Consider the following 14,331-nt stretch of genomic DNA (forward strand, 5'->3'; position numbering starts at 1 on the left):
GATCCATGTAATACATTTTTTAGTGGTTATATCTATACATTTTATGTTGAGTATGTTTTTTGTTAAGTATAGGCAGTGTTTTTGCAGTTCCTGATAACTTGGAGAAGGACCACTTATCTCAGAATTATGTGGACCACCATTAAGATAGAGCGTGGCTCTTTAAAATGCATGTGTTTTCTGAGCGGTTTGTTTTATTTTTTAATTTTATTTATTTTGGTGATCACTGTACAATATTGTTTCCTGTAAGTTAACTTTTTTAATGTGCGTTATATTCTTACGCAAGGTATATATACTAGTGTCCCTCTTTATTTTACATTTTTGCATATACCATATGTAGTGTTCAGTTGTTTCCACAAGATGTCACAAGACTAGAGAAACTGCTGTTAGAATCAAACAAAACTGGCTTTTCTTGTTTGATAATACAGTATATGTAAATGTGCGTATTTGTATCCATATAAACATTCCAGAATGAAACAAGATGAATTCTAACTATTAAATGTAGAGTGCATTCCACACAAAGCCAGCTTTAAAACTATATTTTAAAACAACTTTTATTTAAAATAATGAGGATAGAATTCCAAACTGACCATAAATTGCACAACCCTGGTATCCATTTGCGGCAGGTCCTAACCTAATGATTGTTATAAAGATTTATATTGCTAATCGTTTTAAACTAATTTATGAACAGAACATATTAGTGGTCGTTATTAACTTTACTTTTGGTTTTAAGTTAATCATTAGCAGCATTGTTCTATGTCATTTACACTTTGAATAAATCAGTTTTATTTTTTTTTCTTCTCTGTAAATTTGCTACTTTGTTATTTACCAATAATAAATTTGGGACAAACACAACGCAAACCCAAATGGGGGCCGAGAATAAATCTCTAAGATATTCACTCACCCTTATATAGACGGAGCACCAGAAATATTTTTAAAATCTAAAAGAGGATAAAAAAATAACTCCAGATAATTGAGTAGTGTTGCTTTTGGATTTGTTAATAATCACATTGGGGTGACCGTGCCGCTTTAACAGAATAGAAGGGATGGTGATAACGGGATTAAATATATATTAAAATATATATTTAAAAAAAAAAAGCACAGTAGATTTAGCAAAGAACATCACTACCAAATGTTACACAACTTAGATCTGGAAATTCTGCTTATAGGAAGAGTTGTAGATATATGGAATATGGCAGACACATACACAGAGCAGACATTACCACCTGGGTCAACAGTGAATGTCCTATTGTTTCAGCGGCTGGTATGTATGTGGCAAGAACAAAAAAGTCACATATATTTTTTTTTTTTTCATGTTTAGACTATGTTAATCATATGTGATATGAATAATATTTAAAGGGACACTTTAGTCACCAAGACAACTTTAGGTGATTGAAGCAGTTTTGGTGTATAGATAATGCCTCTGCAGTCTCAGTGCTCAATTCTCTGCCATTTAGGAGTTAAATCAGTGTGTTTGTGCAGCTCTAGTCACACCTCCCTGCATGTGACTTGCACAGCCTTCCTAAACACTTCCTGTAAAGATAGATCTAATGTTTACACTTCTTTTATTGCAAATTCTTTTTTAATTTAGACTTTATCTTCTGCTCTGTTAATAGCCATCTAGAACCTCCTGTAAGTAATAAAGTTCAATTTACAGAGCAGGAGATAAAAACTTCTAACGTAAGTTACCTATCGGTAACTGTCAGTCACAACCGGGGGAGGTGAGACGAGGGTTTCATAAACAGAAACAAAAGTAATTTAACTCCTAAATTGCAAAATGTTGAGCTATAAAACATCAGAGGCATGATCTGCTTCATTAATAAAAAGTTGTTTTGGTGACTATAGTGTCCCCTTAATGACAACCTGTGTTTAAGTCCCCATTACTGTTTGCAAAATCCTTAGTGGGAGATACATTTTTTCCTTACTATTCCCTCATTCTAGCACATAACGTACATGTTACTGTAAGGGTTATACTGTAGGGTTATTCTGTAAATTGGGACATATCAGAAATTCAAAGGGAAATTTGAATCTTAGCCCAAAATGAAAAGTAGTTCATAGTTAACTTGGAGACTTGTAATTGGTAGATGCAGAAAGCAGTCATCCGCAAAGTATGCGTTTTGTTTGTCTCTTTAGCTTCATGCAGCTGTTTGTGTATAGATCATGCCTCTGCAGTCTCGGAGGACAATTCTCTGCCACTCACAATGTAAGCTGGTGTGAGCAGGACCTTCAACACCCTCTTCGTTTGCCTTGAACTCGTCTTGTTGTATATACGTGTCTGCAAGTCCACCTATTGTACAGTGCCTTAGGATTTGTTAGTGCTTTAGAATTAATAATAATAATAATAATAATATTTGAGTCAAATCACTTTTGTTTCTACTTAGGCATACCTAGCCACACAGCCTGCATGCAAATAATGGTTTCATTTTCAATCAAATAATACAGTACAATGTAGAACTTTAGAAGTTCTTATCTTTCTCATACTCTGTTAATTTAACTTTAATCACAGACAGGGGGGCTTCTGCAGGTTAACAGAGCAGGAGATAAGACCTTCTAAATTAAACAGACTGCAATAAAGGAAGTCTAAACATTAGATGACTATTTACAGGAAGTGTTTATGGAAGGCTGTGCAAGTCACATGCAGGGAGGTGTAACTCGGCTGTATAAACAAAGTGATTTAACTCCTAAATGGCAGAGAATTGAGCAGTGACACTGCAGGGGCATTATCTATACACCAAAACCACTTAATTAAGCTAAAGATGTTTTTTGTAACTAGGGAATGTTGTGTGTGGTGGACCTTATCCCATATGGTTGCCCATATCTATTTTGAAGTTTCCCGAACATATCCTCGTTTAGCAGCCTAGGTCCCCTGTATAACACGTATTAATTCTATTCAACTGTTCGTGGCCCAAATTTAAGATGTGTGGTCACCCCCTTTCATACTCTTTGAACACCGACCACCCCTGGCTCGTTAACTTGAAAGGAGCAATTGGTTGAAGTGCTTTCCCTGGGTGGCCACCATTTGTGTAACCGAACACACGTGCTCTAGTGAATGGCTGCCATTTGTATAACCGAACACACGTGCTCTAGTGAATGGCTGCCATTTGTGTAACCGAACACACGTGCTCTAGTGAATGGCCGCCATTTTGTCTCCTGAACACAGACAGCGGTAAATGGTTGTCGAATGCCTGTTCCTTTCCCAGACCAGTTAGGAGAACGCCGTTCAGGAGAAAGGAACTACCGAACTCAGGGAGCATTCGCTCCCTAAAAGCCAGGGGAAGCGTTCGTCTGTGTTTGCACAAGAACCCCCGAAAATAGTCCGGCGCTGACCCTTTTTCATGTGGAACTATTTTAGGCTATCACCTCGTGGCTGGACGGTCAAAACTTTACCTGAATGGAGATACCGTTCTACCTAATGGATTTGAGCGATATTTGGACAACTTGGGCGATCAGATCCAGGCTATTCGGGGGTATAAGACTTGTGGGTTTCCTGTATATTTTAAATATGTTCTTGGGGTGTTTTGTATGGTTTCCTGTAACTGAGAGATAATTGAGTTTATCCTTCTTTTGACTCCATTATCTCCCAGACACAGAGATGCCTGGGAGGGGTTTGTGCTATGGTCAATGGAGACATATGCTGGGGGTCTGTGCAAAAAAAAATCCGGTTGTGGTTCAATAAACTTCAGGTGACTCCCAGAACTGTGTGTCGTCCTGTTACTGGGGGAATGGGTTATAATCACTAAGCAGCTCTTTATTCCAGCTCGAGAGGACTTCAGTGAAGATATTCGGTCTCGGGATCGCAGCTCTGCTACATTGTTGCTTACCAATTTTGCCTACATAGACACACATTTTCATTTAGAATTGATGCTTAAAGGATTTGTTTAAATTTGTGAGAACATGAATAATGGACAAAAGGTCAATTAAAACCTCTTTGACAAACTTTATTGTTGGTTAAACAGGTGAAAGGCTCTTTAAATCAGCACATTCTTCTACAATCCATACCAGCCCTGAAGGCACTAGAGAAAGTGCTTTGTAAAATGTGTTGCATCGAAACTTGGCGAAGTAAATTTGTCTAACCTGTACAGAGTGCGTTTAACCATTCTATTAACCATGTCAGGGTGTCATGTTTGTTTCTCCGGTCAACTAAATATAACTGTCCTTTTATGCTCTTATCTCGGCACGTGGGTAGGGGACATGTGTCCCAACAGGTTCATGTTTCAGGTGTGTCTTAATGTTAGCTTGCAACAGCTATTTAAACTTTTTTCCCCATATAGTTTAAATAAGCTCCATTAAATGCCTGAGCTGCCCACCAAGTGAACACGCCCTCCATAGGGAAGGCTTTTATTGTCACTTGCTGAACTGCATTTCACGAGTTGTTGGGCTAGTTTGTGGCAGGCCACATTCTTGTCTTGAGGACATGTGACTGCTCATATCTTCTTTAGCCTGCTACTTGTAGCAAGTTAGCATGATGTGTGGAGTCACATATTTCTGCTGCTAAGCCTTGGGCTGGTGAAAATCAGGAAATTTCTATTTGAGTTCCCCTTTCTTAGAAGGTGCACCAGCCCTCAGCGTGACAGAAGATTAACTCATTTTAATTAGATTTCTAACAGCATTTTAAGAGCATAGTCTGCGTAATGTGAATCGGCTTCAGCCAAATGTTCTTATTGTAACCTTGATGGATTTTATTTGGGAAGGGAAATGACTCCACGCACTGATTTGAAAGTCACTTTCTGATAAGGGGAGTTGGCATCCTGTTTATGCCGCAGTCTCTTTTCTCCAAGTCTAAGGGATTGTAAGTGTCACCTGTTTGTATTTGGGGAGTATGGAGCCTCCGCTGTACACCATGAAGAAAGTTAATGCTGCGTCTGCTGTAATATCCGTCCTCCATGTGGCCGACAACCTGCAGCTTAGCCTGACTGCAGAGCCCACTGCCGAAGAAATGGCACTCAATGCGGCTACCCCAGTAAACCGTACTGAGGATTCCTGCAAACTTGTTCTGGATGGGTATGTATAGGAAGAAGTTTACTTTTCTAGTAATGCTGTAATATTCTGTGTATTTAGTATATTTGGATTTTGGGGAGGTATTATTATTAGTATTATAATAATTATTTTTTTATTATTTATAGCGCCATCAGATTCCGTAGCGCTGTACAATGGGTGGACTAACAGATATGTAATTGTAACCAGACAACTGGACGTACAGGAACAGAGCTGGTGGAGGGCCCTTCTCAATGAGCTTACATTCTAGAGGGGTATTCTTTTCTTACAGTACAGAAAGTGTTACTCTAGAAATCTAATAGAGCGTTACCACCTGCGCACATAATAAATCTATTTATTAGAGTAATTAAAGCCTTGCAAACTGGGATTGTCTCTTCCCCCTGTTGCTGACTCATATTGTACAATGACTGGTGGCATGACTTTGGCATCTTTGTTACCATAGTTACTAAGAGTATTTACCAAACCATTTTTTCTTTTTTGTAGAATCCTACTGCTTCCCTTATTTACATTCGCATATTTTATCACAATAATGATTCATTTATGGGGGTGGTTGTTATCACCGGGTTGGAATCCCAAATTAGATTCAGGCTCTCTTTCCACTGAGTTGTCTTTGGTTTTCTTGAGGCTGTAGCGCTGAAATGCAGTTTTTATCTTTATATTTATTATGTTTAACTAGAAGAGTGGGTTGTTCGGTTTATATTTGCAATGTCATTTTTATCATTTGAGTCAATCTATTAAAAAGGTTTAGAACCACTTACTTATGGCAATGCCACTGGGTGCAGCAAGACTGTTATTGGTCAGTATTTTTCCTCTTTGCTAGAAGTCTACGGTTCGCAGATGAATCAGTTATTCCTGATACCCTTTATTTTGTCTTTATGATAAAGTGGTATCATTCTAATTTTTTTTAAACTATCATTTAGACATACTGGGTTTTTTTTTTTGCCTAAAAGTTGTGTAGTTTAATACATATTTCTATTTTTTTTTTTTTTAGTAAATAATTAAGTTATTGTTTATCTATTGCTGCTGTGATAATGGGCTGTGTAGTGTTTTGAAACATAACACAAGGGATTGTATTAGGGATTCTTGGTGATGCTTGGCTTTCCAGATGTTTGGGTACAGTTCTACCAACGGCATGAAGCCAGCCTTTATCTTGTGTGATTTATAAGCATTTGTAGTGCCAAGGTTATTACTTCATGGCACAGGATTATGATCTAATACGGGTGTTCAGATTAATAGAGAGAGATACCTCTTTGATGTGCCTTTTACATCTTCCATCAAATGGTAACTGTGTCAGATCCTCCTTGTTGCCCAATGATACTGTGGCATCCAGTGCCTGTGTTCTACTGGAATTGGCCCAAGCTGCCTCTTAATATGCGTAGGTAATACATCTCAGACAAGGTTGGATGGAGGATGTCTGGAAATAATTTATGAAGACGGCTAATTAACCTTCTGTTTGCCTTTCATCACTAAGTAGAGTTCACCTTCATGTGTTTGTTTGGCCTTTACGTTTTATTTCCGGAGTGTCCATTATGATCGCACAGAAATTCATTGGAGCTTTTTAAGATACATCACTTTTCCTAGAAGTTCTGTTCTCCATTTTAAATGTTTTTTTACTGGTTTTCATTCCGCATCGTAGCTTTTACATGTTAAAAATCTAAAATAGAATCTAATTTTCTTTTTCTATATTCCATTAATCTCACGTGCCTACTTAGCATTTTGATATTGCTGTTGAGAAAATTCCGTCAAGGTGTGCAATATGTCCATTTTCCCCATGTTCCCCTTTTTTTTTTTTTTATTTTTTTTTTTTTTAAATTCTTTATTTTGACGTGCATGAGGGTAACAAGCATTCTCGCTATGCCACAACAGCACTTGCGAGTGAAAGGTAAACAATGAAGTTAACAATATAGGCACATTGATATGTCAGTGCACATTTTTTGTTTTTATAGAAAGACATAGGAGTAAGTTAGTTTATCATAACGAGTATATTGAGAAAAATTCTATAGGTCAGCATCACATCAGCCTGTTCTCATTTTTCGCTACATTCCGACCTCGGCTTGATAGGTCGCATACTTTGAACATTATACCCGCTCCGTCAACTATGTGTATCATCTGGGTGATTAAAGTAGGACTAACATTGTCCCCAAGAAACTACCTGATATGGCATACATTCTGTCTAGCAATGTACAGTTAGTCACGTATAGGGTACGGCTAAACAGTAGACAGGTCTAAGAAACAAACATAACTAGAACATTGATATCCAGCTGCATAAACCTATTACTGTCCTGCAATTAGTCTAGCTTATGGGAGGCTATATTGGCTGTGGCTTTGAGGAGCCAACATGAACTATGTACATTTTAGCTGATATTTAACTTATTAAAGAGGAGTGTCACATGAACCCCAAACCATGGGTTAGCAAAAAAAACAAAAACAAAAAACAAACAAAAATAAAGTACTTAGTGGGTGATGCCCCTTTGGAGCCTGGGTAGTCCTGCTTCGCCTCATGTTGTGACCACCGCATTGGTATCCAAGCGAGCCCTCTGAGGGACAAACGGGGCAACCCTAGAGGGGTCCCAAATGAGCGCGGTGGCGGTATAGCTCGAGCCAGATTGGGCTAGCGCATCTCGTGGGAGGCCGATGGTTTCCAGCATGGCCGCTGCTTCCTTAATGTCTCTGACCGCGTGCACGGAGTCTCCTTTCAGGATGTGGAGTAGCCGCTGTGGTCTCCAGCGATATGGGATAGCATGGGTGCGCAGCAGTGAGGTAAGTGGCTGGAGAGTCTTCCTCCATTTCAGAGTGTCCCCAGATAAATCTGAATAAAACGTGAGCGCCATGTTTTCAAAGGAGAGTGGCGAATTCCCTTTAGTTGCTGCCTGTACCGCTGCTTTCTCCCTGCCGTTGCTGAATCTGATCACCAGATCCCTGGATGCGGTCTCGGGGGCTTTTTTAGGCTTTGGTATGCGAAATATCCCGTCAGTCATAACGCTTTTTGCCTGCTTGGGCGTAAGTAGTGACCCTAGCAGCCTTCTCACCAGGTGCGGGAGTTCTGCGTCTGGGATAGCCTCTGGGACCCCACGTATCTTGAGGTTGTTTCGGCGCCTGCCGTCTTCCATCACAGCCAATCGTTGTTCCAAAGTGGCTTGTTGTGCCTGGAGAGTCTGGACTGCACCAGAGAGAGTGGTGATTGTCTGGGTATGTTCAGCTGCTGTCGTCTCCACCGTCCCCAAGCGGCCTACCAGGCCCGTTAGGTCTGCTCTGAGTGAGGCCATGTCGGCTTGCAGGGTGAGCTGGAGGCTGTGTAGTAGCTCCTTCAGGGTGGCATTTGTCACCGGAGCTGAATCAGTGGTCTTTGGAGCTGTCTGGGGCCGCGGTGGGAGAGGGGCCACGGCGGATCCCATCCCCAGTAGTGAGTCCTCTGAGGAGTCTGAGTACTCATCCATCTCGGCAGCCATCTTGGGCCTGCCTGAACCGTGGGCCTGCCGGAGTAGATCTCCTATATTCATGCCCGCTTTGGGCTTATCGGGCTTTTGCTTCTTCAGCTTGCGGCCCATGACCACTGTTAGCACCCGTGGTCCGTTTTGCCAGCGGAGGTAAGGGGTTAGATATTGCCAAAATGCGGCGGTAATTGTCGGAGCTCATCCGACATGCGTCCGTCTCGATCAGTAGCTTGGCTCCGCCTCCCATGTTCCCCTTTTAATTGCAATAATATTTTTTTTTCATTTCGTTGAACTCTCTTCACGTTCACCCATTATGCAGACCTGTCATTAATGACTGCAAAGCATTTTAAATGTTTTAAAGTTGATTCAACAACACCACGGTCTATATTAGCTTTGTCTGTTTTACCAAATCTGTGAAAGATCCCTTGAGAATATAACGCTTTTCCCACGCTGTGCCTCTCTTAAATATATTTGTTAAGAAGATGTAGAATAAAATATTGAGAATCAAAAAGGCAGAAGCATTTTAACTGGAAGAATTACCAAATTATTCTGCTGGTTTAATGTATAACTTTTAAATAAATTGAATTTTTGACACATTTCATAGCAATGAATATTGACAGTTGGTAATATATATTCTATGAATATATACTGAATTAGCGTCCGGTCTTGTTTGATGTTGAGCACAGCGTTGTAAAGAAATGGAAAGCGAAGACCTCTTGCTTTGTTTTTTTGTTTTTTTACCAGGGCAAACCGGGATCCATTAAAAAAAAAAAAAAAAAAAATGCTTCTTCCCACTTCTGACGGTTTTCCAACATTTTTACATAAAAGTCCTTAGATTTACTACTTCCATTCTGCTCAGTTGTCTAAGCTAGGATTCTAATGAAAAGTAAGTTTTGCCCCTATATACAGAAATAGGAGAGAGAGAGAGTGTACTGCTGGTCCTTGCAGTTCTCTGGTCTCTGGCAGACTCTCCAAAGAAATGGTAAGAGTGTACCCTGAGAGAGGTGAGACTTATTCACTAAAGTGAGAATTCAAAGTCAATTTCAAATTTAAGGCCACAGTAGACGGATTTTAAAATAAAGTCCCAGCCAGCTATGCTTCTAATTCGCTACTTTGACCTTAAATTTGAGAAGTTTTTGCAAAATTTGGTGTACAAAGTGTTGTCCAAGTTTTTAACTTGTGTCCTTGTAGCATTAAATAAACAAACAATCCTGTATGGTGGACACAATGTAATTAATACAACACACTATGTTAACTTGGGACTTTAATGGACTCGTATAGTGCAGCCTCTCTGGTATCTAAGTTGTTATATTGGTTCATTGTAGCAGAACTAGTTTAATATAGGACTGTTTCTCTGTGCCCAAAATAGTGACTTACCGCTGTCCTGTAGGTACTCTGTGAGCGATGGCAAAGCTGTGAGTATCAAATAAATAATTTGAAGCGGTCTGAAGAATAAGTAGAAACTTGTGTCGGGAGTATATTTGCACATGCGTTCTCGGCTGCATGGGTCAGTTTATGGGAAACGTACATCTGTCTCTGGATGCAATAGGAGGGTTGGGATTGGCTGAGCAGTATTAACCAATTTCGCCAAAAGAAGAATATTTGGCTTCAGATGTTCTGAAGCTGCACAGCTGGGATATTATGTCCTTGATATAACGTAATGGTATCATTCTAACTTTTTAATAATCTGTTTATTTTAGTTTAGCCCTATTAGTGTTTTTCTATTGCATGTTAAATAATGTAAATATGAACTCTGGAAGAGATAGAAATAGCAGTTATAGACAGCATGATGTATGTTTGCAGTTATACTGGGCTCTCTATATGTTGTTTACTGGGCTATGTCTCTTATAAGTCATAAAGGCTTGGGGCATTGGCAAAGACTAAGTAGATCTCTCCCTTCTAGACTCTGTTATTTGGACACATTGGGGAGGTGGGAGGGACCTCTTATGTTAAAATGATACTGTAGGCACTGTAACTAAATTATTATTATTTTTTATTATTTATATAGCGCCAGAAAATTCTGTAACGCTGTACCATTCAGTGTTAAATTGGTTTAATGATTAGTGAGAGCTCGCATTCCATCCTCTCTGCGCTGCTTGGGCTAATGAGGAAGCATTACCTGAGCAGCAAAGGGCGGCTGTAATTGTCTGACCGTGTCAGCTGACCGGATTCAACCAATCACATTGCTTATTTCAGGTATGAATTGGTACAACTTGAAGGAAGTGTGTAATCTCTACGTTAGCCACATCTCCAGAGGGGACAGAGCTCTGGGAAGCCAGGAACATTCATTCACTGTTAAACTGCTCAAAATTGTTTAACATTAAATGGAGGGACAGTGCCAAGGGACTCCAGGCACCATAACCACTTTAATGAGATGAAATGTAATTAGTACTCGGTGTCCCTTAAAAGAAAGATATTAAAAATCACATGGTTCATATTTTCAGGCATGAAAGTAGAGATCTTAAAAACTGGTGGAATGAACCAGCTGAATGGAGAATGATCTGTATTCCTGTTAATGTTTTAGGTTTGGAATTGTCCACTGTATGTCAAACATGTATGCTATGACCTGTCATTGACCAAACCAGTGGGGGATGGCTGGTTTAAGGCCTAGCGTAGGCCATGTGCACATATTTCTAAGTAAGAGAATCCTTCACTAGTTTTCACAAGGAGTGACAGACTTGGCAGAAAGAGAGGAAAAGGGCAACCGATGCATATGGCCACGATTTAATATTTTTAACAAGATTTTCAAATGATTTAATATTCTTGGATAAAATGTTATGAAATCTAAAAATATTTCACAAATAATACAAAATTATGTTAATAATAAAATATTTTTCAGAATTGGTCATTTTAAAAGTTTATCCGAAAATATTAAACCAATGAACAATATCAAATTGAGGCTTATGTTAATAAATATATCACTAGAATTCAAAGTGTTTTTTGCCTTCGTTAATTATTTGTATTCAATCTAGCCGAATTGTTATTTTGCTTTTATAGATCGTTATTGATTTTCATTACTTGTTTAGGAATGAAGACTTAAAGCAAATGCTGGAAAGCAACAAAGACAATGCAAAATTGGAAGCAATGAAAAGGATTATCGGGGTAAGGCTAATCATATAGATTTTGTTCTCCCATCTGTCCACTGCGCACCTTTTGAGTCAATATCCCTCTTATGTTTAATTATAAAATTTTCCCAAAATTAAAAATGATTGTTTATAGCTTGCTAGATCTTACAGGAGCCTCCCGTGTGTTTGATTCAATTTACAGAGCAGGCGACAACTTCTAAAGCATGTTAACATCTGATTGATAATGAAACCATTTTGCTTTCATGCGGGCTGTATCCGTCACAGCCAGGGAAGGTGTGACTAGAGCTGCATAAACAGAAATAAAATAGTTTTCACTCCTAAATGGCAGAGAATTGAGCAGTTAGACTGCAGGGGCATGATCAATACACTACAACGGTTTTGGAGACTATAGTGTCCCTTTAAAGAGACACTCCAGGCACCCAGACCACTTCTGCCCATTGGAGTGGTCTGGGTGACAACTCCCACTACTCCTAACCCTGCAAGTGTAATTATTGCAGTTTTCTATAAACTGCAATAATTACCTTGCAGGGTTAACTCCACCTCTAGTGGCTGTCTACTAGACAGCCAGTAGAGGTCACTTCCTCCTTCATAGCACAGGAAACCTGTGCTAGTGCGTCGCTGGACGTGTGAGGACCTCCAGCGTCTCTCATTTCCCCATAGGAAAGCATTGAAATGATTTTTCAATGCTTTCCTATGGGGAGACATAATGCGCATGCACATTAGGTCTCCTCGGCCGGTGGGCGGGATCAGTCTCGCCCACCGGCCGACGCAATACAGAGGAGGAGCGGCGAGGGACATCACCGCTGCCTCAGGTAAGTGACTGAAGGAGTTTTCACCTCTTCAGTAACTGGGGATTGGTGGGTGGGAGGGAGAGGAACCCTCCAGTGCCAGGAAAACGGATCGTTTTCCTGGCACTGGAGTTTCCCTTTAAATGAAATACACTCTGTAACAACCTATACAAAACTTGCCCCATCTCCATTTTTATTGAATTGTTGAGGGAATAACAGACTAAAAAGACACTTTAATTTGATTATCCTACTCTCTCTGCACATTTGCAACTTCTATGGAAGTGTGCACACTGTATGATTAACTAGGATCCAAAAGATCACACCATCCAAGTCACTATTTGCAATATATTTGTATTTCTTATACACCATATTTATGTGAGTCTGTTGATTGCACACAGAACTCTCGTATATCGGTAGGTTTTGCTGCAGGTGTTTATTACAGAGAGATGGGCAGTTAGTCTCCTGAATGCGACTGTCACTCATTTATTGAGGACGGAACAGATCGAATTAATGAAGCCCTCATCATGTCCCTTTAAGTATGAGACCCTGAAAAAGGAGCTGCAGCATGTCTAACGTCGAGTTTGGATAGTTTAAGAAATGGCTATTGAAGGAGCCTGAGGAACTGTCACATGTGACTTAATGACCAGTTTTCTCAAATGTCTCAATTAACACTATTCTAGTCTGCTCATCCTCACAACACCTGGGTTCTGCAATTGCATCTTTATGTTCTTCCAGTTCTGCTGTGTGCATTCTTGTACAGGAGATTTGCAGTGTTTGTGTATATGTGTGTCTAACGATTACATTATTTTTTGGGTAGATATTTATATGTTGGACTCATCACCATGGTGCTGGTTTAGGTATATGATCGCTCCTTTTCCAAATCGTATTATTTATATGTATGTGCTGTACACCTATTGATGTTGTCTGTCCAGTGCTTGGTGAGAATGTGTGGTGTATGTGTGCACCTCCCTTGACTTTATTTCCAATCTCTCTCCAAATCAATCTGTTTTGAAATATATCTGAGGGGTACGGGGTGGGGTATTCGTAGGGTTTCGCATTGACTACTTCTTGCACGGAGCCCGGCACATGATGTACGGATCAGTATTTTATTATGATTATTTTTCATTATGTGTGCTAATCTGTACATTTTAGGAGACATGATAATGTGCCAGTATACTTTCTAAATAATTTTGCATGACTGAACCTCTTGCTGAAATCAAAATTGTGGATTCCTTGCTGTGAAGCCCCTTTGTTAGATGTGAGTCGACAAGCATCACATAAAAACAAGTCCCCAGGTTTCATTCTTCTCAGCTGGAGCAAAGTCTCATAAATCTGGCACGGAAGGGGTTTAGAAATTGATTGGGATGCTCGCTTAAATTGGTTGTGAAAGATGTATCTAAAGTAGGAGCATTAACGGCAGGACATTACCCCCTGCCATCTCGGAACGTGATAACGAGCAGATTTCTCATTACTTTATTAGCAAATAAAAAGGGAGACACATCGAAATCAGTGTTTTTTTTTATATCGAGTTTTTATTTTGTTTTTAATAGAACAGAATCGAAAGATCGTCAATAACCTGAGACTTGCAGGTCTCCAATGCAGTAAAATGAAATCAAAGTTTTGATGCCTAGTTAAGATATTTAGGAGTTGAACTTCTTTGAACTTTTTTTTATTTTTGCTTAACATACCCTTACATTGTTCAAATTAAATGTTCCTCTTTCTTTTGCTTTTGAGTTGTTTCAAAGGTGAAAAAAAAAATTTAATTATATTTGTCTGTTTGTGACTGAAGCAATGTAACAATGTTGGGATAATTTAGTCTATCAGATATACAGGTAAAATACTATTTAAGACTCTGGTTAAGAAGTACAGGTACTCTGAGTGGTGCCCTGTGCTAGCACATGCTCACATCCGACAAATCACCCGGCTCAGTGATAATCTGGGAGTCCACTGTGCACATTTTTGCTAGCCTATATAGATTGCAATGTTTTGTGTACATATCCATGCATATTATTATATAGGACTGTTTAAGGA

General features: G+C 39.4%; 1 protein-coding gene across 3 annotated transcripts in view; it reads left to right on the plus strand.

The window, feature by feature from the left end:
- Positions 1-14,331, plus strand: part of AP3B1 (adaptor related protein complex 3 subunit beta 1) — a 206,838-nt gene that overhangs the window by 27,116 nt on the left and 165,391 nt on the right. For 2 of the 3 annotated variants that reach the window (XM_063453597.1, XM_063453598.1), the window contains exon 2: positions 11,453-11,528. In XM_063453597.1, the coding sequence (XP_063309667.1) occupies positions 11,453-11,528 (76 nt within the window). Of the gene's footprint in view, positions 1-4,442; positions 4,999-11,452; positions 11,529-14,331 lie in introns of those variants that run through there. The other variant, XM_063453596.1, reaches the window with a different exon arrangement.

The sequence above is a fragment of the Pelobates fuscus genome, chromosome 5 (assembly GCF_036172605.1).
Source record: "Pelobates fuscus isolate aPelFus1 chromosome 5, aPelFus1.pri, whole genome shotgun sequence".
Lineage (NCBI taxonomy): Eukaryota > Metazoa > Chordata > Amphibia > Anura > Pelobatidae > Pelobates > Pelobates fuscus.